The 23,701-nt window shown below is 45.5% G+C and overlaps 1 protein-coding gene across 3 annotated transcripts in view; it reads left to right on the top strand.

The window, feature by feature from the left end:
• LOC126248608 (E3 ubiquitin-protein ligase RNF34) overlaps window positions 1-23,701 on the top strand; it is an 88,064-nt gene that overhangs the window by 18,363 nt on the left and 46,000 nt on the right. For all 3 annotated transcript variants that reach the window (XM_049949771.1, XM_049949751.1, XM_049949761.1), the window contains exons 2-3: window positions 7,097-7,205; window positions 7,809-8,040. In XM_049949771.1, coding sequence (XP_049805728.1) covers window positions 7,158-7,205; window positions 7,809-8,040 — 280 coding nt within the window. In that variant the 5' untranslated portion in view covers window positions 7,097-7,157. The remainder of the gene's footprint in view (window positions 1-7,096; window positions 7,206-7,808; window positions 8,041-23,701) is intronic.

The following is a 23,701-nucleotide window of genomic DNA, read 5'->3' as shown; positions in this document are numbered from 1 at the left end:
CCATCAAGGAGTCCATCTATGCCCTGGACCGGTCCCGTCATTCAGTGGTGTTTGTGTGGACCCCAGGACACGTTGGCATCCCATGCAACGAACTTGCCGACAGGCTGGCCTAACAGGCTATGTGGAAACCGCTTCTGGAGACGGGCATCTCTGAACCTGACCTGCATTCTGACTTGTGCCTCAGGGTTTTTCAGCTTTGGGAGACAGAATGACATAACATATGCACAACAAACTGTGTGTCACTAAGGAGACTACGAATGTGTGGAAGTCTTCCATGCAGGCCTCTCGCAGGGAATCAGATGTCCTCTGCCGGCTCCGCATTGGCCACACTTGTGCGACCCACAGTTATCTATTGCGCCATGAAGACAAGCCTCAGTGTCGGTGCAGCGCCCAATTGACAGTGGCTCGTCTTCTGGTGCACTGTCCCACTTTGACTGCCCAGTGATGGAATCTTGGGTTACCAGACTCATTGCCGCTAATTTTGTGACAAAGCCTCATTGGCTGATTTAGTTTTACATTTTATTCATGAGGGTGGGTTTTATCATTTGATCAAGTTTTAGAGTATGTCCTTTGTCTCTTTGTTCCTCCACCCTAGTCCTTTTAGGGTGAAGGTTTGAATGTGCTGCAGATTGGCTGGCTTCTCCTTTTTATTCTCATGGTCAGCCAGCCACTGTAATCTGCTTTCTTGTTTTACTGTCTTCTATTTCTAGCATTTCTCTGTTGTTTTCTTGTCTCTTTTTGTTCCTTTTAGTGTTTGTTGCCTTTCCTTTGTTCTTGTTGTTTTCCCTTTCTTTCCATTTTGTGTTATATGTCTCGTCTCGTTTATTCTCACATTGTGGCATTGTTTTATTAGGAACAAGGGACCGATGACCTTGTAGTCCCCCCCCCCCCCCCCACCCGTCTTTTAAACCAACGAGCCAACCTTTCTTCGTGCAGAATTTGAGAGTTGTGCTCCAACCAGTATCTGCAATTACAGAAGTTTTCATAACCCGACAAATGAAACAGGTGTTGTCTGACACGAAGCGAGGGATCTAAGTAACCATCAGCAGTTGACGTTCACAGCCAGTTAAAATTATTAATTCTGTTTTTTCCTGATCCTCAAACTACAGCTCCTGCTCTACACCTACACCTACACGATAGACTTGTAAGTTCGTCTTTTCGTACACGATGACATGCTGTGAAAGATACACCAACCTGCTGCAGTAATCTCCTTAATGACTTGCGGGGACTTCTCATAATGCAAGTGCAATCTGTCTGTAGAGTCTGGGGTCTTGGTTCCTCTGCACTTGCTGAACGGATCTTATAGCCCCCCCCCCCCCCCCCCCATTTCTTGTACAGATCCAAAGTGCTGGTCGAGGGGAGTTTCCTACCAGGACACTTCAATTGAAATATTTCTTTACATTCCTTGATGGAGCCTGTCTTTATCTAACACTCCACAATATCAATTTGTTTGTCTAGTGCAAGATGCTCCATTTCTGTGACAACTCAACAATGAGAGCTTCTAACAACAACTGATGTATGAACACACAGTAGCTCTCAACTTTCCAGTAAAATGCAGTATAGCCAACTTTAGAGACAGTGTTGCCACTTCATAAGCATTTCAACTAGAGATAATTAAACGGTACATGAAACATACTGGTTTTATGTGGGACACCCTGTACTTATACATTACCACTGAAAAAAAGGAATAGAAGTAAATCCATTCACTGTACCTGAGAAATGTCCCAAAATTTGTGTAACTGCTTACTTCGCAGCCTCAGAAAGAACATAATCTGAGACTTGTAGTTAAATACTCCACACTATTCAGTAATGGCCAAATCTGAACTGTACTTGCTGGGTTGTTAACTACTTACTGTGATGGGTTCCTTGGCATCTTCATCTATGTGCATAATCTGCAAGCCCCCGTATGGTGTGTGGGGAAGGGTACGTTGTACCACCATTAGTCTTTCTGTTCCACGTGCAGAGCTATGGAGAAACGATGGTTCATAAGCGCCATTTGTGCCCAGATTTCTCTTATCTTCATGGTCCTTATGTAAAATTTAAGTTGACAGCAGAACAACTGTTCTCAGTGAGCTTCAAATGCTGGTTCTCTTAATTTTCTCAACAGTGTTCTAGAGAAAGAATATAGTCTTTCCTCCAGGGACTCCCATTTGAGTTTACTAAGCATCTCTATAATATTTGCATGTTGATCAAATCCACTGGTAACAAATCTAGCAGCATGCATCTGAATTGCTTCAATGTTTTCATTTAATCTGACATCCTACAGATACCAAATACTCGAGCTATAATCAAGAATGGGTCGTACTGGTGTTCTCTGTGCAATCTCCTTTAGAGATGAACCACACTTTCGCAGAATTCTCCTAATAAACTGAAGCCAACCATTTCTCTTCCCTACTACAATCCTTAAATGGTCATTCCATTTTATATCGCTTTGCAACATTATGCCCTTAGATTTAATTGGCACGACTGTGTTCAGCAACACACTACTAATGCCATATTCAAAAATTATGGGATTGTTTTTCCTACTCACCTGAATTAATGTTAATTTTACTACGTTTACAACAAGCAGCCAGTCATCACACCAACTAGAAATTTTGTCTAAATTGTCTTGTATCGTAAGCAAAGAGGCACAAATTGGTGCTCAAACTGTCCATCAGACCATTTATGTACCCTCTAAAGCAAAGACACATCATGAAGAAATTATCTGAATGACACAGAAATCAGATGGTGTGACATACTTCAACAGAAAAACAAATGATTACAATTTCAGAAAAATTGGACCCCCCCCACAGGGTTCAGAATTCCTTTGTGAGTAGATGCTTGGGTATCACAGGCCTCCAGCCTATGCAGCATTACTTCCTTTACATGCTGCACACTTGTACTTCCAATATCCTTTTCCCCCCTTCATCCACTCAGATGGTTTTCTTGGCACAGGCCCAGTTTGAACATGGTTATGATTATGATTTGGGACTCGTGTTTCCCCTTCCAGTGATCTCTGTAACTTTTCGTTAAATAAACACATTGTTGTTGGGTTCTACTTACCACCAGTTTTCAAAAGTCTCCAAAAGTGCAGATCATTCAGGGAAGGTTGCACAATGTGGTGTATGCTGACCCTTTGTGCCTTTCCATCGTTGAACTCTTCCCTTTATTAAGGCAATACACACAAAACCCAGCATGATAGCCATGCCATTGCGGTGATGGTGGTGGTGGTGGTGGTGGTGGTGGTGGTGGGGGGGGGGGGGAGTTGTCATGTACCTGTATGGTAGTAGCCCCTGACTGTGCAAGAATCACATTGTTTGTACATGAGCTGAAAACTCCCCATGCCCACCAAGAGTATGTGCCCATTGTGACTGGGGTACAGGGACTCCGAGCAAAGGATTTACTGGCCAGGTAGCCATTGGTGAGGCAGGGTGGCACCCATAAGGAGAGCTCCCATTTAAAGTGGGCGGCACCATGGCAGATGAGCTGCAAGTGAAGTGGATGAAGTTATCTCCATCTAGTGGTCATACAGCCCCAGCAGTCTGTATGGAAGGAATGTCCTTGTTTAATTCAGAAGATATGACCCTAAAATGGTCCCTTCCCTGGCCACACTGTGGGAGGAATGTAGGGCTAAGCAGCAAGCAGAGAAATACTCCCTGAAATACTTGGTTTGCGCAAGGACGGTTGGGGATTCCTTCTGGGCCAAAAAGCTCTTATTCTGCTTGGAAAACACAGAAGACAAGTTTGGGGGAGTGGCAGGCAGCTGTAAAATTAAAAGCGGATCAGTTTTGATCCAAACAGCATTCCCTGTCCAGTCACCGGAGTTGCTCACTTTTAACAAGTTGAGTGGCATACTGGTGACTGTCACTACTCATAGTAGTCTAAATATGGTTCAGGGCTTCATTTTTCACCGAAACCTGATCTTGCAGTCGGATGATGAGCTATGCGTCAACTTGGATTGTATGAGAGTGCACACTTTGTCATGTCCATATGGGGCCAAAGGATTTTAGGATTGTTACCAGTGCCTTCATCTAGGTATCTGAGGGTAATTCATTGCCTGGTCCATAGGGGGCCAAAGGACTTCAGGATTGTTAACAGTGCCTTCATCTTGGCCTTTGAGGGTGATTCATTATCGGAAAATGTCAAGGTGATGGTATACCAGTACAATGTGAAACCATGAGTGTGTCCCCCCCCCCCCCCCCCCTCTCTTCCTATGCAATGCTTCAAGTGTTTGAAATTTGAGTACATGTCTTCGCATTGCAAGCACACCCATCTGTAGAGATTGCGGAAGACCACTGCGTGTGAATGCTCCTTGTGCCCCTCCCACCCATCTGTGTTGCCTGTGGAAAGCACCATTCTCCCTACTTTCTGGATTGCAGAAAGAAAATAAAATAAAAGAATATACGACTCTGTACAAACTTGTCAAGAATCTAAGTAGTAGTATGAGTGGCTGCACCCACCATGTAGGATGGTGTCATATGCTGCAGCTACGATGACATTTACCCCTTTGGCGATGGTACTCCTGCCCCTTACACCACCTACGTGTGCCGTCAGGGCCACTCGACCAAGCCTGCCCCCTTGATGGTTGGGGCTCTCCTCTTGCTGCTTTTTTCACACCTACATTGGGATCATTGGCTTCCCACCCTCTGGGGCCATTGGTCCCCACCTCCCAGCGAAAGACAGAGCACCTTCGTCTGACAGCTTCTCTTGCTAGAAAGGGGTCACTTGGGACCCTTCCTTCCAAGGCTACTGCCGGTTTACAACCAAACACCAGCTACTAGCTGAAGGAGCACAGACTACTGGTTGCAGGGCTTTGCGATCATCATTGCCTGAAAATGATCCAAAGAAGCTCTTGCAATCATCCAAGTCCTAGAAGAAGAGGAAAGATAAGAAGTAGTACTCCAAGAGGGAGGAAATTCCAGTGGTCCTCATGCTACCGTACCCCGCCTGTTCCACTCCTGTGGCTGAGGTGGAGAAGCAGCAGGTGGCCTCTGAGGCACCGGGTCACACCACAAAACAGAACCCAGAACCTATGTGTTTATGCCTTAACCAGCAGCAGCAGCAGCAGCAGGTGACCCTAGGTCATAACGTGCCTCCTTGGTCCCTTCAATGGCCTCACAGAACATCGACAACATTATTCTCCAGTGGAATTGTGGTCCACCACCTGGCTGAGCTAAGACATCTTTTAAGCACTTTCCCTGCCTTCTGTATTGCCCTTCAGGAGACTTGGTTTCCAGCAACTTGTACCCTGGACCTTTATAGATATTAGGGATATTATAAGAATTGTTGCTATTTATGACAGTGTGTTGGGTGGTGTTAGCTTGTATGTTCTGGACACACTATATATAAGGGCATTTCGGATATTGCCATCTGCAATGTTCATCTCCCTCCCAATGAAGAAATGTCTGAGAACATACTGTTTTCATTGGATTCTCAGCTCTCCCCACCTTTCCTAATCTTGGATGATGTCAACACCCATAACATTTTGTTGGGTGGTACAATGATCACTGGCTGCAGTAAAGACCTCGAAAATTTACTGGCACAACTTGATGTTTGCCTCTTGAATACTGGTGGCCCTACATGCTTGATTGTGGTATACGGATCTTATTCGGCCATGATCTTTCCATTTGCAGCTCTTGTATCCTCCCATCCATCCACTTGAGAGTCCACGATAACCTTTATGGTAGTGACCACTCCCCTTCCCTCCCTCAGCATCACTCCCCTGCATACCTGCCCAGATGGGCTCTCAACAGTGCTGACTGGGGTGGGGTATTTTAGCCTCTGCTGTCACCCTTTCATCCCCTCCGCCGCATGGAGATTTGATGAGGCAGTCCAGAATACAACTATAGCAATTCTTTTTGGCAGCTGATTTAGTGGTTCCCAGTTCTACGGACCGACCCCAGTCTAAGACAGTTTCTTGGTGATCATCAGAAATCGCAAAAGCCATTAGAGGTCTAGGTAGGCTCTCAAATGCCATAAGTGGCACCCATCGATGGAGCACCTCATTGCCTTCAAGTGGCTCTGTGCCCAGGACCAACACTAATAAAAAGATAGAAGTGAGAATGCTGGGAACTATAAGTTTCAACCATTGCGCCACATACCTTTCCTTCGCAGATTTGGACAAAGATCAGATGTCTCTATGGGTACCAGATACCCGTTGAAACTGTGCTGTGGCGGTATACATGGAAAAAAACTTTCAGGGTTTCTCCTCAAAATAACATGTGTGATATCTGTACAATGTTTGGTTCTTGTGCAATAAATAATTGAAAGTTTCCCGGACTTTATGTACACCCTGTATGTTAGAAATGTCATTAACGTAAGAGAGGTCTGGTTTTGAGCGAGGCAGTTTGAAAAGTTACCTCCTCGAAGTGTTCTCTGTAGAAAACAGCAATCTTGGGGGCCAGTTGGGTTCTCCTGGGTACACCACCTGTTCCTCATAAAACAGCTGCTACGTATAGAGCAGGTGGGGCTGAGGTACTTGGTTTTGTTCCTAGTGTAGGGATGCCCTTAGCCAAACTTGCAAGGGTTCTCAGGAAATGAATCATTAAAACTCTTCAAACCACTGCAAATGCTGAAAGGATATTTGAAAGAGAAGTTTTCTGTAAGGTTGTAGTTCTTCATGCTCACAAGAAAAGAATTAACATGTTTCTGTGCTATGTTTTGCTACTAAAATCTTATTTACTGCCCATCCTTCGTTGTTTTCCTTTACCATCTTTTGCTACCCATATTTAACAAATATCAAAACCAAACTTCCATTGCTAGTTGGATATACTGTTTTCAGGAAACAAGGGTGAATCACGTTTTAAGGACAGCAATCATTTGACACCGCCTGCCCCCCCTTCCCCCCCCCCCCCTCCTCACCCGTTTGAATTTTTCCGCTATATGGCTATGTAGCTCATCAGTGCTGAGAAGTGAAGTGGTGAAATGTGATGTCAATTGACTCTTCCCTGTCCATCCAGTCCATCCATCCTATGGTATTTTGCTTTTTCTTTGTTATTTGTTTCATTTCTAATAGAGCATGGCTTTTCATTAGTAATGGGGCAGAACATGTATGTTAATTTCATAGGAAGAAATTAATGACTGAGTAGTAACTGTTACATATACTGATATTTTACAGGCAAAATGGATGATAATTGAATTATCCTTCACTTTTATAATTCATTATCAAATAAAAGAAGATGGCTTGTGAGGAATGCTCTATTCGGTTTTCTGTCTTCAAAAGAAAAGTAAGTAGTTGCTACATTAATATTGAAAATATATGTTAGTGCGTGTGTTTATGCAGGTAAATGTAAGTAATGCCAACAACAAACTATCCAAATACTCTGCATAGCAAAGATAAGTTAAAGTAAAACCATATTAACAGTTTTTGAATTTAGATAATTTTTAATTTAGAATTTACCTGGGAAATTCATTTTTTAAAATAATCCTAGTTGCAACTTACCATTTTATCTAAATGAAAAACCAGTTTTCTCTTTTGTTGAAAATTCAGTGTTTGTAATTGGTCATGATTTGGAAATGTCAATTATATAACTATAGTAGTAGTAGTAGTAGTAGTAGTAGTAATACGTGTATTTGTTGGAGATTTGATAATGTGTATAGTTTCTCCATTCAGTTCATTGTATTTTTGGGCACATAAAAGTATATGCTTCACTTTTGCATCTGCAAGAAATAAAAGCAGCCATGGAGTGAATACCTTTGTATGGTAAAAGTCAAAACTAAAATGCTTTTTACATTAAAAGTAGCGTAGTGTGATAGATCATAAATGATTAATAAACTACAAAATTAAAGTACTCCTGTCTGGGACACTGAACTGATTATATTTTCTTTAGAAACAGTGTGGCATTTGCCTTCGTTACTACTGCAAACACTGTTTACTTCCAAGAAGAGATGACTGTTCAATCAAGTCACCATGTATACGATTGTCAGACAAGAAGTACATGTGTAGAAAATGCCGAATTTTGAGTGCTCGTCCACTAAATCGTTCTCTTCTCCTTCAACTAAGAGTGAGAGATTTGCAGCTGTATCTCTCTTCCCAGAAAATTTCTACAAGAGGATGTGTTGGTATGTATAATTTTTTGGCCTTTTCTTTTTGTTGAAATTGCACTGAGAACTAAGTGCTTTATTTAATTTCTTTGTGCATAAAATTAAACTACAGTGCTTCGAAAATATGTGTTCACAAGAAAACAAAAGTCTCACATAGAACTAATAAGTAAATGGGCATTGTATATGCATCGCTTGCATTATATGCAAAGGTCGTTAGTGGTAGTAGCAGTAGTTTAGTCATTCAGAGAGAGTATAGATTGATTGGATTTCATAAAAACATAAAATATGTATAGTACCCTGCACAATATTCAAAACTACATATACAATGATTGAAAAAAAGAATCACTACATGAAGGAGTAGGTCTGAAACATAAATGAAAGTTGGTAGGCATGTTTCTACATCTGAAAGATGATGATGTATTCCCATTTCGCACCAGTCACATAAGAGTGGCGCCAGTAGCGCCATTGGGAGTACGTAAATCTGGTTTGCTTTAAATATGTGTTGTAATGGTCATGAGCGTTACCTACCTTAGAGATTGGACATAGTGAATTTGTTAGTCAAGAAAGCCTTTAATATGACAGATGCCATCATCAACAGCTCACGTAGTTTGAATGAGGTTGTGTAATAGGGCTACGAGAAGCAGGATGCTCCTTGTGCAATATTGTAGAAAGACTTGGCATGAGTGTAGCCACGCCATATGATTTGGCAGTGATCATAATAATGTACAGCTGCAAGATGACTGCATTCCAGAATGCCCTGTGGCACTACTGAGAGGGAAGACCATTTTTGCTGTACGGCTGTGGTGTATCATACTGCATCTGCAGAAACAATTTGAGCAACAGTTGGGACCACAAATGGTTAAAAATCACTTTTAATAACTTTACATATGTCTTGACCAGGCTTTTATTTTTCGTCAACCTTACACTTTTCCAGTTTTTTTCAAAGTCGTATGTCAGTCGTATAAAAACATTAGATCCATTGTATAACGTCAACATTCTCAAGCATGAGACAGTTTGCACTTGCTTTGTGTTCGAGAATGTTGATGTGAAGCAGTGTATCTAATGTTTTCATCTGACTTACATAGCACTGTCTTTCAAAATGATAGAAAGTGGAAAAGTGTAAGGTTGATGAGAAATAAGCCTGGTCAAGACATAAGTCATTAAAATTGTAACCAGATGGTTGTGTTGTCTCACAGCATTTTCATGCAAATTGCAGCTGTTACAAATCGGTTACTTCAACAACAGCTCTGAACCAGACACCCTGGAGCGTGCATTTCATTGACACCAAAAAACCACCATTTGTGCCTTCGGTGGTGTCAAACGAGAGCTCATAGGAGGGCAGGTTGGAGGTCTGTTGTTTTTTCTGATAAAAACTGGTTCTGCCTTGGTGCCCATGATGGCCATGTGTTGGTTAGGAGAAGGCAAGTCGAGGGCCTGCAGGCAACCTGTCTGCGGGCTACACACACTGGATTTCCACATGAAGTTATGGTCTAGGATGCGATTTTGTATGACAGCAGGAGCAACCTTGTTTTTATCACAAGCACTATGACTGAAAATATGTATGTCTGTTCGGTGATTTGACCTTTTGTGCTGCCATTTGTGAACAGCTTTCCAGGGGGTGTTTTCAAACAGATAATCTCGCCCACATACTGCTGTTGTAACCCAACATCATCCGCGACAAAGTGCAACAGGCATGGAACTCCATCCAGCAACTGGCATCTGTACAACAGAATCCATGCACATTTGTGTGCTTGCATTCAACATTCTGGTATATCACTGGTTGTTAATGTACCAGGTTTTACATTTGCAATGTTTTATCTCGCAATTGCATTAACCTTTGATCTTGCTATGTTAATCTCTTAAAAATACGTAACCTAGCCAAATGTGTTCCCAAAATTTCATTGCTTCACTTTCATTATTTTTTGGTGCTGCAATTTCTTTTCTTTTTTTGTCCCCCATCAGTATACAATACTGATGAATTACAAAAATTTATTTTTTGAATATGTAGTTGATATTTATTACAAATAATGTGTTACATTTTTCTCAAAATATTAAACGACATTAGAGCAAGCACTTGATGACTTGCAATGAATTAATATAGTTGTTTACCACAAGTTTATTGCAGGTACACATTTACATTGTAATAAAAACATAAAGATTTGAATAATGCTCTCTTAAATGAAGAAATCTTGTTTATTTCTTTTATCTGTGCTGAAAGTTTTTGTAAAGTCTAGTATCCTGGATGTATGTATGTCTTTGTGCTGAAGCCGTGCTTACCTTTTCTACATGGATGTCATTAAAAGAATGAAGGTCTACATCAGTTCTGAAACTGTCAGTCTATTTGTGTTAATTACACTTGTTTTGTATATATAGTAATAGCAAGGGTGGAGTATTTAGTTGTTGACATAATTGTTTGGAGGGTGTTAGCCTTGAACTGTTGGTAATTATTCAATCAGCTTACTTTTGTATAGTGATGGTAGTTTGCAGGTTTGCCTTACAACCACCCCAAGAGGTGAAGCTATTGGTAATAACAAAATGGAAGTAAGCTACATTGTCTACTACATGTATTACTAATTGTGCATAGGGTACAAAGCAAGCTGAGCTTATCTTAGTGAGATAGAGGATGTGATCTTCCATCCTAAATTTTCTTAAATGTGCACACCTAAAAATTTGGTAACAGCTACTCTCTCAATTCATTTATTTTGAATTCTGAGGTCCAGATCAGGATTTAACTTTTTTCTGTAATGAATATAATTGGTTTCTGATAGATTAAAGATTAACTAGTACATTTCGAACCAGTTTTGCATGTATTCCTAAACTCTGGTTGCAGATGTTGGCAATACCTGTTTTATATCAGTTCCATCATCTGTGTCATCAGTAAACACATTTATGAGAGTCCCATTGATAGGAATCTCTAATTTACCTAAATAAGAAATAAGACATCCTAGAACACTGTCCTGTGGTACCCCTATTGGTACAGTCTGAAAATCAGATCTGTAAACAAGTAATTTCTATTGTTTCTGTCATTGCCTTCAGTCCGAAGACTGGTTTAATGCAGCACTCCACACTACTGTATCCAGTGCAATCCTCTTCATCTCCGAATAACTACTGCAACTCGCGTCATTTTGTACTTACTTAGTGCATTCATCTCTGTCTCACTCAATAATTCTTACCACCCCGCCCTGCACTCGCATAACCACTCTCCCTTCCCTTCTATTCTAAATTGGTGATCCCTTGATGTCTCAGAATGTGTCCAGTGTTCATGTGTCCTTTTAGTCAGCTCATGCCACAAATTTCTTTTCTCCTCAGTTCTATTCAGTAACTTCTCATTGGTTACATGATCGCCCATCTGATCTTCAGCATTCTTCAGTAGCTCCACATTTCAAAAGCAATTATCTTCTTGCGTGAAATAATTCTCATCCACATTTCAGTTCCATACTATGCTGCAATCGAGACAATACCTCCAGAAAATACTTCATAACACTTAACTCTGTATTAGATTTTAACAAATATCTCTTCTTCAGAAAATTTTTTCTAGCCATGCCAGTCTGTATTTTATATCGTCTCTACTTTGGTAATAATCTGCTACTTTACTGCCCAAATAGCAAAACTCATTTACTACTTTTAGTGACTCATTGCCTAATTTAATTACCTCAGCATCACCTAATTTAATTAAACTACATTTCATTACCCTTGGTTTGCTTTTGATGATGTCCCTCTTATGTCATCCTCTCTAGACACAGTCCATTCCAATCAACTGCTCTTCAGGGTTCTTTGCTGTCTCTGACAGTATTACATCGTCATCGGCAAACCTCAAAGTTTTTATTTCTTTTCCCTGGATTGTAATTCATACTCAAAATTTTTCTTTGGTTTCCATCGATTTAATGTCATCAGGGATAGTTAGAACCCTCTCTCACTCTGTTCTCAACGACTGTTTCTCTTTCATGTCTGTCGACTCCTATAACTACATCTGGTTTCTGTACATGTTATAAATAGCCCTTAGCTCCTGGCATTTTATGCCCTCTACCTTCAGAGAGCATTTTGTCGAAAGCTTTCTCTAAGTTCACGAATGCTAAAAACGTAGGTTTGCCTTTCCTAAACCTATTTTCTAAGAGAAGTCGTAGGGTCATCGCTGCCTTGCATGTTCCTACATTTCTCCAGAGTCCAAACTGATCTTCACCTAGGTCAAATTCTGTTAGTTTTTCATTGTTCTGTAAATAATTTGTGTTAGTATTTTGTAACCATGACCTTTTAAATGGATAGTTTGGTAATTTTCAGATCTGTCAGCACCTGCTTTCTTTGGATTTGGAACTTTTTCTTCTTGAAGTCTGAGATTCAGTGTTTAGTCAGATTGTTCTTGCAGTACCAAATCTCTAATCTTACCTTCATCTAGATCCTCTTCCCTTTCTGTAATATTGGCTTCAAGTTAACGTCACTTATACAGCCTCTCTATATACCCCTTCCACACCTCAGCTTTCCCTTCTTTGCATAGCACTAGTTTATTATCTGAGCTCTTGGTCTAGGTGGTGTCAGTCGTAACAAATACTGCTCATAACATCTTTCGCGAAACACTCAGTGTCTAAGGAAGGCATCCGTTAGTTTTCCGTTTCAAACAAACTGAGTTTTATAGCTGACCTTCACATGCTCATTCTATAGAGTGGTCCCATATTAGTCCACTCCAATGTGTGTTTTATTGGTATGCACTAACAGGGAAAGCAAAATATGAAGAATAACCAGTATTCCAACAGCAGTAGCACTGCCTTGGTCCATGGTGACTGCTACAGCACTACAGCAACATTCGTCAGTCACTGCTGGAGTAATGTTTATGCTTCATGTTTTACTGTCCCTCTTAATGCTTATTGATAGAATGAATATCACCCTAGACAAATTTAGGATTACTCTATTGAATGGGCATATAAAATTCAGCATTTTCTTGTAATGGAAACAAACGGACGCTCTCCGTCAACACTAGGTGTTGAGTGGAAGATATGATGAGCAGTATTTATTTGGACTGACTCCAGCTACACATGGCAAAAACGAAATTGCAGATGTCTGCCAAAACATCAGAGAAAATAACACTGATGACTCTTAGGGGGGGACACCTTGTATATGCTTGTATGTCATTACATTTGGGCTCTAGTTGTTCCTGCTTAGCCATTTTGCACGTTTTGTCAATCTCATTTTTTAGAAGTTTATATTCCCGTTTGCTTGCTTCACATGCTGCATTTTTATATTTTCTCCTTTCATCAGTTAAATTTGATATGCTCTGGGATACCCTAGAATTTCTACTGGGCCTTGTCTTTTTACCTATTTGGTCCTGTGCTGCCTTCATTACTTCATCTCCTGTTTGTCTTCTACTGCGTACCTTTTCTCTGTCAGTTGTTGCCCAATTCTTCCTCTGAAACTCTCAACGATCTCTTGTTCTTTCAACTTATCCAGGACCCATCTCCTTGTTTTGCTATCTATTTTCAATTTCTTCATTTTTAATTAGAGTTCGCAATTAATGAATTTATGTCCATGTTTACATCTGCCCCTGGAAACATCTTGCAGTTTAAAATCTGGTCACGAAATCTCTATCTTACCTTTAAAATAACTAATCTGAAAGCTTTCAGGTCTCTTTCACAAATACAACCTTCTTTCATGATTCTTAAACCAAATGTTAGCTATGATTAAATTTTGCTCTGGGCAGAATTCTACCCATAGTGTCTACTTTCATTCCTTTCACCCAGTCCACATTCATCTACTACTTTCCTCATCTTCAGTTTCCTTTCATAGAATTGCAGTGCCCGTCACAATTAAATTTTCCTCTCCCTTAGCTATTTGAAGAATTTCTTTAATCTTATCATACATTTTTCCAGTCTCTTCATCTGCATAGCTGATTAGTATACAAATTTATACTACTATGGTGGGTGTTGCCTTCGTGTATATCTTGGCTACAATAATGCATTCACTATGCTGTTCATAGTAGCTACCCACATTCCTATTTTCTTATTTATTATTAAACCTACTTCTCCTTTACCCCTACTTTATTTTGTATTTATAACCCTGTATTGATGTGCCCTGATGACCTGTTCCTCCTGCCACTGAACTTCCCTAATCCCCCCCGCCCTGTGGGTTCGGGGGTTAGAATAGGCCCACGGTATTCCTGCCTGTCGTAAGAGGCGACTAAAAGGAGTCTCAAATGTTTCGGCCTTATGTGATGGTCCCCTCTCGGGTTTGACCTCCATCTTTCTAAACTATTCCGAAGAGCGAGCCAATTGGGGAAGGGCGCCTTACATGGTGCACTGTATCCGTCGTGCACTGAGACCTTTAGCCGGCTTTTTCGTCGTTGCAATGGTGTCCCGCTCGTTTTCCATCTCTTGGGCGAGGATACGTCCCTGGGTGCGATTACCACGCTGCACTCCGTAGTGTTGCTTTTAACTGCGACGACGACCTTGGACATTTTTGCACCTAAGATCCAGCACGGTAGCCAGTCCGTTGTGGTGGGGCCGCCATGTACCCTGTTGGTTGTAGCCCCCTGACAACTCAGGGATCGCTCTACTGATGCCTGCGCCGTTAACGCCCCACGTATGCCAAGGAGTAGATGCCCATCTCCCTGGGGCATCAGGACTCCCGGCAATGGCCATCCTGCCAGGTGGCTATTGCTGCGGCTGGGTGGCGCCCGTGGGGAGGGCCCTTGGTCGGAGTAGGTGGCATCAGGGCGGATGACCCGCAATGAAGCGTGGTACATCATCTCTCGCTGGCGGCCAGCCACCAGCAGTCTCTAAGCGTTCGGGGGCTCATTTTAAAGCTAACGTTTATGACCCCAAATCGTTCCCATCCCTGGCCACACCATGGGAGGAACGAAAGGCAATGAATGACAGTGACGTGTATTCGCCTAGGTATCTCGTCTGTACCAGAGCTGATGGTGACTCGTTTCTATCCGTGAAGCCTCAGTTCTTTGTAGAGCATTTAGAGGACAAGTTTGGGGAGGTGGAGGGCTTGTCCAAAATGCGCTCTGGGTCAGTTTTGATAAAAACGGCATCCTCTGCCCAGTCACGCAGGTTACTTGCTTGTGACAAGTTGGGGGATGTTCATGTTACCATCACCCCACATAAGAGTTTAAATATGGTCCAGGGTGTTATTTTCCATAGAGACCTCCTTTTGCAGTCGGATGACGAGCTGCGCGCCAATTTAGAGCGCCGAGGTGTACATTTCGTCCGGCGTGTTCATCGGGGTCCGAGGGACAATCAGGTAGCTACCGGTGCCTTCATCTTGGCCTTCGAAGGTGATACCTTACCAGAGAAGGTCAAGGTGATTGTCTACCGGTGTGACGTCAAACCCTATATCCCTCCCCCGATGCGGTGCTTTAAGTGCTGGAAGTTCGGTCACATGTCCTCTCGCTGTACTTCTAGCCTCACATGTCGAGATTGTGGACGTCCATCTCATCCCGATACTCCATGTGCTCCGCCTCCCGTCTGTATCAACTGTGGAGAGCCTCATTCCCCTTGCTCGCCGGGCTGCAGTATCTTACAGAAAGAACGCAAAATCATGGGATATAAGACCCTGGACCGACTGACTTACACTGAGGCTAAGCGGAAATTTGAACGGCTACATCCCGTGCGCATGATGTCATCTTATGCCTCCACTGTCACTCCTGCTCCAGCTCCTTCAGCTGCAAGATATACAGTCAGCTCTGTCAGAGGACCTCACCTGCCCCCTTGACGATGGGGGCCCCCTTCTCTCGCTGTTGCTCCCACACCATCTACCTCGGGAGCAGCACCCACTAAACCACCGGGGACACCAGTCCCCACTTCTAAGCTGGAGAAGCGTAAGTCTTCTTCGGCTTCTCTCGCTCGGAAGGGATCCCTTGGGTCACTCCCTTCCCAGGTTCCTACCAGCGGCGGCACAGCAGACACCAACCAGTGGCTGAAGAAGCCACAGGTCGCTGGTCGACGGGCTTCGCGATCCTCTTCGGTCCCAGAGACTGACTCCAATAAGCCCTCTCAACAACGGCAACCAAAGGAACAGCGAGAGAAAACGACTTTGAAGACCCGTAAGTCCAAGACACCTGTGGTGGCACCTACTCCACCGCTACCTAAAAGCTCTGCATCTGAGGATGAGGTGGAGATCCTTGCGTCCGCTGAGGACCTCGATCTCGCCGATCCCTCAGACACAATGGATAGCACTTGCACGGGTGCTCCATCGGAGGCAGCAGGTGACCCAGCGGCGTAATCTGCCTTCCCAGTCCCGTCACGCCTTTCTCCGCAATGGACAATACCATCCTCCAGTGGAACTGCAGCGGTTTCTTCCACCATCTAGCTGAGCTCCGCCAACTTTCTTCTGCATTGCTCTTCAGGAAACTTGGTTTCCAGCAATGCGAACCCCCGCCCTCCGTGGCTATCGGGGTTATTGTAAGAACCGGGCAGCATATGAAAGGGTGTCTGGTGGCGTCTGCCTCTTAAGTTCTTCACACTCTGCACAGCGAGTCTGTCCCTCTCCAAACACCTTTAGAGGCTGTTGCTGTTCGGGTGTGGACGCCACAGGCTGTTACTGTCTGCAGTCTTTACCTTCCACCGGATGATGATGTCTCGCAGCATGTCCTGGCTGCGCTGATAGCCCAATTGCCGCCACCTTTCTTGCTATTGGGCGACTTCAACGCCCATAACCCTCTGTGGGGTGGGTCAGTGGCAACAGGTCGAGGCGCCACCATTGAGCATTTATTGTCACAGCTCGATCTCTCGAGTTTAAATGATGGTGCCTTCACACACTTCAGTGTGGCGCATGGCACATACTCCGCCATTGACCTTTCAATCTGTAGCCCTAGCCTCTTACCGTCTGTCCAATGGAGTGTGCATGACGACCTGTGTGGTAGTGACCACTTTCCGATCTTTGTCACTACCACAGCGTCACTCTTCTGGGCGCCCTAGCAGATGGGCTATGAATAAGGCTGACTGCGACTTGTTCTCCTCCACTGCCGCTATTGAGCCTCTCTCTAATGATGACATTGATGCGGTGGTTCAATCGGTCACCACCGGCATAGTTACTGCCGCCAAATCTGCCATTCCCCGTTCCTTTGGGTCCCCTTGGCGGCGAACTGTGCCTTGGTGGTCGCCTGAGATCGCTGCAGCGATTAAAGATCGCCGGCGGGCGCTACAGTGTCACAAGCGACATCCCTGCATTGAACACCTCATCACCTTCAAACGGCTGCGTGCGCGGCCCCGCCGCCTTATCCGCCAAAGCAAGCAGGAGTGCTGGGAGCGGTATGTGTCCACCATTGGCCTCCATGTCTCTCCATCGCAGGTCTGGGCCAAGATCCGACGCCTCTATGGCTATCGGACCCCTGTCAGCGTCCCTGTGCTTTCACTGAATGGAGCAGTTTGTACATACTCCGGCGAAATTGTCAACAGCTTGGCAGAGCACTTTGCTCTTAGTTCCGCTTCTTCCAATTACCCACTGGCCTTCAGCTCCATTAAAGAGCGGATGGAACATCGGAGCCTTTCGTTTCGCACCCACCACCCAGAATCTTACAATGCTCCATTCAGTGAGTGGGAATTTCGCAGTGCCCTAGCCGCTTGCCCTGATTCCGCTCCTGGGCCAGATGGCATCCACTGTCAGATGCTGAAACACCTTTCAGTGGACTGCCAGCGGCGCCTCCTCGATCTTTACAACCGTCTTTGGGTCGAGGGGGAGTTTCAGTCGCAATGGCGGGAAAGCATTGTCATCCCAGTTTTGAAACCTGGAAAGAACCCTCTGGAGGTGGACAGCTACCGTCCCATTAGCCTCGCCAACGTTCTTTGCAAGTTGCTTGAACGGATGGTGAGCCGGCGCTTGAATTGGGTACTGGAGTCTCGGGGCCTTCTGGCTCCGTCTCAGGGTGGGTTCCGTAAAGGCCGCTCCGCCACCGACAATCTGGTGAGCCTGGAGTCGGCCATCTGTACTTCCTTTGCCCGCCGTCAGCACCTGGTCGCTGTCTTTTTGGACATGCGGAAGGTGTACGATAAGACATGGCGTCATCACATCCTTTCTACGCTTCATGGATGGGGTCTTCGGGGTCCTCTGCCGATTTTTATCCGCAATTTTCTGTCGTATCGTACCTTCCGCGTGCAAGTCGCGGCCTCGTATAGTTCCTCTCACGTCCAGGAGAACGGTGTGCCACAGGGTTCTGTTTTAAGTGTCTGCCTGTTTTTAATAGCCATTAACGGCCGTGGGAAATTCTGTCTCCGCTTCCCTGTATGCTGACGACTTCTGCCTTTACTACAGCTCTACTGGCATTGCAGCTGTTGAATGTCACCTACAGGGCGCTATCCGCAAGGGGCAGTCTTGGGCTGAAGCGCATGGTTTTCAGTTTTCGGCTGCCAAGACCCGCATTATGCATTTCTGCCGGCACTGAACAGTCCATCCTGATCTGCGGCTTTATCTTGCCGACGAACTCCTTGCTGTGGTGGAGACCCACAAGTTTTTGGGTGTAGTTTTTGATGCCCGGCTGACTTGGCTGCCTCAGATTCGGCAGCTTAAACAGGCGTGTTGGCGGCATCTAAATGCTCTGAGATGCTTGAGCCACACTAGCTGGGGTGCCGGCCGATCTACCCTGATACGGCTCTACCAGGCGTTAATTCAGTCTCGTCTGGATTATGGGGGCCTGGCTTATGGCTCAGCATCCCCATCTGCGCTGCGGGTACTGGACCCAATCCTACACAGCGGCATACGGCTTGCCACTGGTGCTTTCCGCACCAGCCCTGTGGACAGCATACTAATGGAGGCAGGTGTCTCTCCCCTGCGGTTACGGCGCCAACGTTTGCTGGCCGCTTACGCTGCCCATGTTTTAAGCTTGCCCGGGCATCCAAACTATCGTCTCCTGTTCCCGCGATCGGTCGTCCATCTCCAGGCTTCGGGTTTTCACTGTTCCACCTCCTTTCCGGGCCACTTTGCATACACCCCCATGGTGTGTCCCTCGCCCTTGCCTTCGGCTCGACTTGGCACAGGGCCCGAAGGACTCAGTCCCTCCAGAGGCCTTCCGCCGCCGCTTTTATTCCATCCTGGCCACGTATCAGGGCTCTGGCATTGTTTACACTGACGGTTCGATGGTTGCTCACTCTAGGGGACCATTCCGAACAACGTTCCTTGCAGGATGGCTGCAGCGTTTACACTGCTGAGCTGGTCGCCATCTTTCGTGCCCTAGAGTATATCTGCTCCTGCTCAGGTGAGTTCTTCGTTATCTGTAGTGATTCCCTGAGCGGTTTACGAGCTTTTGACCAGTGTTTCCCTCATTCTCGTCTGGTGATGGCTATCCAAGAGTCCCTGCGTACTCTTGCCCGTTGCGGCCGCTCTGTGGTCTTTGTGTGGACCCCCAGTCATGTCAGTATCTCGGGCAATGAACATATTGACCGCCTGGCGAAAGAGGCCACGAGTAAACCATCTCTGGATGTTGGCCTCCCAGAGACTGATTTGCGGGCAGTCCTCCGCCGAAACGTTTTTGCGCTTTGGGACGCTGAATGGCGCGATCGGATCACGCCCCATAAACTCTGTGCCATTAAGGAGATGACGACTGTGTGGCGGTCATCCATGCGAGCCAACCGCAGGGACTCAGTCGTCCTTTGTCGGCTCCGCATTGGCCACTCCCGGCTGACACACACAGTTATTTACTGCGCCGGGAGGGACCTCCTCTATGTCGCTGCAGGGCGGCTTTGACAGTGGCCCACATTTTGTTGGCCTGCCCCCTTTTAGCTGTGGTCAGGCAGACATTTGCGCTGCCTGATACGCTCCCTGCCCTTTTATCTGATGACCCTGTTATGGCTGGCTTAGTTTTACGTTTTATTCGGGCAGGGGGTTTTTATCGTTTACTCTGAGTGTTTGTTCTGTTCTTTTGTGTTGATTCTGGCCATTGACCTACGGTTTTATGCTGAGTTTTTAATGTGTTTTCGGTGGTTGGCTTTTCCTTTTTATCTCTATGGTCAGCCAACCACCGTCACACTCTGTGTGATTTTAATTTGTTTTGTCTGATCTCTGTAGTAGTATTTCTTGTCCTGTGTCGTCTGATGTCTTTCCTGCTGTTAGTTTTTATTCTCTTTGGGTGGTTTTAATTTTTTGGAAAAAGGGACCGATGACCGTCGCAGTCTGGTCCCTTTAATCCCCCAAACCAACCAACCAACCAACCAACTTCCCTAATTCCCACTATATCAAATGTCTCTTTTTAAATTTTCTAACCTGCCTGCCCAATTAAGGGATCTAACATTTGATTGTCCAATCTGTAGATTGTCAGTTTCATTTTTCATGATGATGACATCCTCCTGCGATCGCGGTCCACGTCCGAGAGCTTCTCGCCGGGCTTGGGGCCATACCTCTGCGTAAACCCCCATGGTGTGTGCGTCTCCCTCGCCTTCAGCTGGAATTGGCACAGGGCCCGAAGGACTCAGTCCCTCCGGAGGCCTTCCGCCACCGCTTTCTTTCCCTCCCTCCTTGCAATGTATCAGGGCTCTGGCATTGCGTACACTGACGGCTCGATGGTTGCTGGTCGTGCTGGTTATGCGCTTACTCTAGGGGACCATTCCGAGCAACGTTCATTGCCGGCTGGCTGCAGCGTTTACACTGCTGAGCTGGTCGCCATCTTTCGTGCCCTAGAGTATATTCGCTCCTGCTCAGGTGAGTCCGTGATCTGTAGAGATTCCCTGAGCGGTTTACGAGCTCTCGACCAGTGTTTCCCTCGTTACCATCTGGAGATGACTATCCAGGAGTCGCTGCATACTCTTGCCCGTTGCAGCCGCTCTGTGGTCTTTGTGTGGCCCCCGGTCATGTCGGTATCCCGGGCAATGAATATGTTGACCGCCTGGCGAAAGAGGCCATCAGTAAACCATCTATGGACATTGGCCTCCCAGACACTGATTCGTGAGCAGTCCTCCGCCGAAAAGTTTTTGCGCTTTGGGACGCTGAATGGCGCGATCGGATCACGCCCAATAAACTCCGTGCCATTAAGGAGACGACGACTGTGTGGCGATCATCCATGCGAGCCAACCGCAGGGACTCAGTCGTCCTTTGTCGGCTCCGCATTGGCCACTCCTGGCTGACACACAGTTATTTACTGCGCCGGGAGGACCCTCCTCTGTGTCGCTGCAGGGCGGCTTTGACAGTGGCCCACATTTTGTTGGCCTGCCCCCTTAGCTGTGGTCAGGCAGACATTTGCGCTGCCTGATACGCTCCCTGCCCTTTTATCTGATGACCCTGCTATGGCTGGCTTAGTTTTACGTATTATTCAGGCAGGGGGATTTTATCATTTAATTTGAGTGTTTGTTTTATTTTATTGTTTTGTGTTGATTCTGGCCTTTGGCCTACGGTTTTAAACTGAGTTTTTAATGTGTTCTCGGTGGTTGGCTTTCCCTTTTTTATTCTATGGTTGGCCAACCACCGCCACACTCAGTGTGATTTTAATTTGTTATGTCTGTTCTTTGTCTGAGTTTTTCTTGTCCTGTGTTGTCTGTTTTCTCTATCATCCGTTTTTTTTTTTTTTTACTCTGTGTGGTAGTTTTTAAGTTTTGGAACAAAGGACCGATGACCGTTGCAGTCTGGTCCCTTTAATCCCACAAACATCCTCCTGAGTAATCCCCATCTGGAGGTCCAAATGGGGGTCTGTTTTACTTAGGAAATATTTTACCCATGATGAGGCCCTCATCATGTCACCATACAGTAGTGCTGCATACCCTTTGCTGTCAGCCGTTTCCAGTACCAGCACAGCAAGGCCATGCTGGTTGATGTTATAAGGCCAGATCAACCAACCAGATTGCTGCCCCTCTTTAGGAACCACACATTTGTCTGGCCTTCAACTGATACCCCTCCATTGTGGTTGCACCTAGGGTACGGCTGTCTATATTGTCGAAGCACGCAGGCCACCCCCACCACTGCAAGGTCCATAGTTCATGAAGGGGTAATTACACTACCTGTCTCCTGTTTTGGATATACACTATGTGATCCCCCCCCTCTAGCCTCGATGACAGCTTCCACTCTCGCAGGCATATGTTCAGTCAGGTGCTGGAAGGTGTCTTGGGGAATGACAGCCCATTCTTCATGGAGTGCTGCACTGAGGAGAGGTATTGGTGTTGGTCGGTGAGTCCCAGCTTGAAGTCTGCGTTCAAAAACATCCCAAAAGTGTTCTATAGGATTCAAGTCAGGACTCTGTGCAGGCCAGTCCATTACAGGAATGTTATTATCATATAATCACTCCACCACAGGCCGTGCATTATGAACGGGTGCTCGATCGTGTTGAAAGACGCAATCGCCATCCCCGACTTGCTCTTCAACAGTGAAAAACAAGAATATGCTTAAATGTAGGCCTGTGCTGTGATAGTGCCATGCAAAACAATGAAGGGTGCAAGCCCCCTCCATGAAAAACACGACCACACCATAACACTACCGCCTCTGAATGTTACTGTTTGCACTACACACACCATTTTAGTTACCCTCCATGACTGGGGTTTTTGTGGCCCTCTTCCAATTTTTATCCATGAGTTTTTATCCCACTGGCTCTTCCGGATTAGAGTTGGCACTTCACTCAGCACTCCTCGGATTCAGGAGAACGGTATCCCAAAGGGTACTGTATTGTTACACTCTTCCTCACAACCATCAATGAGCTTGTAACCTCTGTTGTGCCTCTGGTTATCCCGGCATTGTACATCGACGATTTTTGTGTCTGGTGCAGCTCCCACTTGGTATCATCTGCTGTGCTCTGTCTCAAAGGTGCCGTATGATGGACCTCTGCGTGGCCTGTCTCCCGTGGCTTCCAGTTTTATCCCTCCAAAACATGGGTTATGCATTTTTGTCGTTGGCCCACAGTACACCTCGATCCAGAACTTTAGGCAACCAGCTCCTAGATGTTGCAGCAAGAGTCCCATGTCTTGAACATTATTTCTGATTAAAAGCTGACATGGCTGCCCCATATTCGCCACCTGAAGCCTACATGCTCTCCGCCTCCTGACCCACACATTTTGGGGTGCAGACTGTGCTACTCTTCTCCGTTCTTACTGTGCTCTGGTCTTGTCCAGACTACACTATGGTAGTCAGGTTTATGGTTCAGCAGCTCCTGCCACTCTGAAAATACTTGAACCTGTTCAACATTGTAGTGTGAATTTGGATATTGGTGCCTTTCGCACTAGTCCTGTTGACAGACAGTCTCCGGGGATTCCTCCTCTGCAAATATGAAGAAGCCAGCTTTTGGTTTCCTATGTAATCACCATTTGCAAATTCCCTGACCATCCCATGTACCCTGTTCTGTCAACAAATGAGGGATGTTTCCTTCCCGACAATCGTCCAAGGGTGGGCGGGTGGGATTGCCGGTTGGATTGCATCTCACTTGTCTCTGTCAAGATACCCATGTCCACTCACTGGAATGCACCCCCCTGTATTTCCTCTCATCCCCCCCCCCTCCTCGGATGGTGCCTAGACCACAGATTAGGACCAACCAATTCCAGGGTCCTAAGGTCGCTATTACCCCTATGGTCGTTTGGCGTCTTGTATGTTCCATCCTTGGAGAGTTGCAGGGTGCTGCCATCTTCTACACTGACATTTCTAAGATGATAGATACAGCAGGATATGCTTTCACCTCTCCTCCTGGCTTAGAACACAATTTATTGTTGGGATCATGTACTGTGTTCACAGCAGAGCTGCTAGTCATTAACAGGGCCCTCCATTTTGCCACTCGGGCGTCCCTCCA

The sequence above is a fragment of the Schistocerca nitens genome, chromosome 1 (assembly GCF_023898315.1).
Source record: "Schistocerca nitens isolate TAMUIC-IGC-003100 chromosome 1, iqSchNite1.1, whole genome shotgun sequence".
NCBI classification, from domain to species: domain Eukaryota; kingdom Metazoa; phylum Arthropoda; class Insecta; order Orthoptera; family Acrididae; genus Schistocerca; species Schistocerca nitens.
The sequence above is the reverse complement of the archived record's forward strand: the minus strand, read 5'-3'. Positions and strand labels throughout refer to the sequence as shown.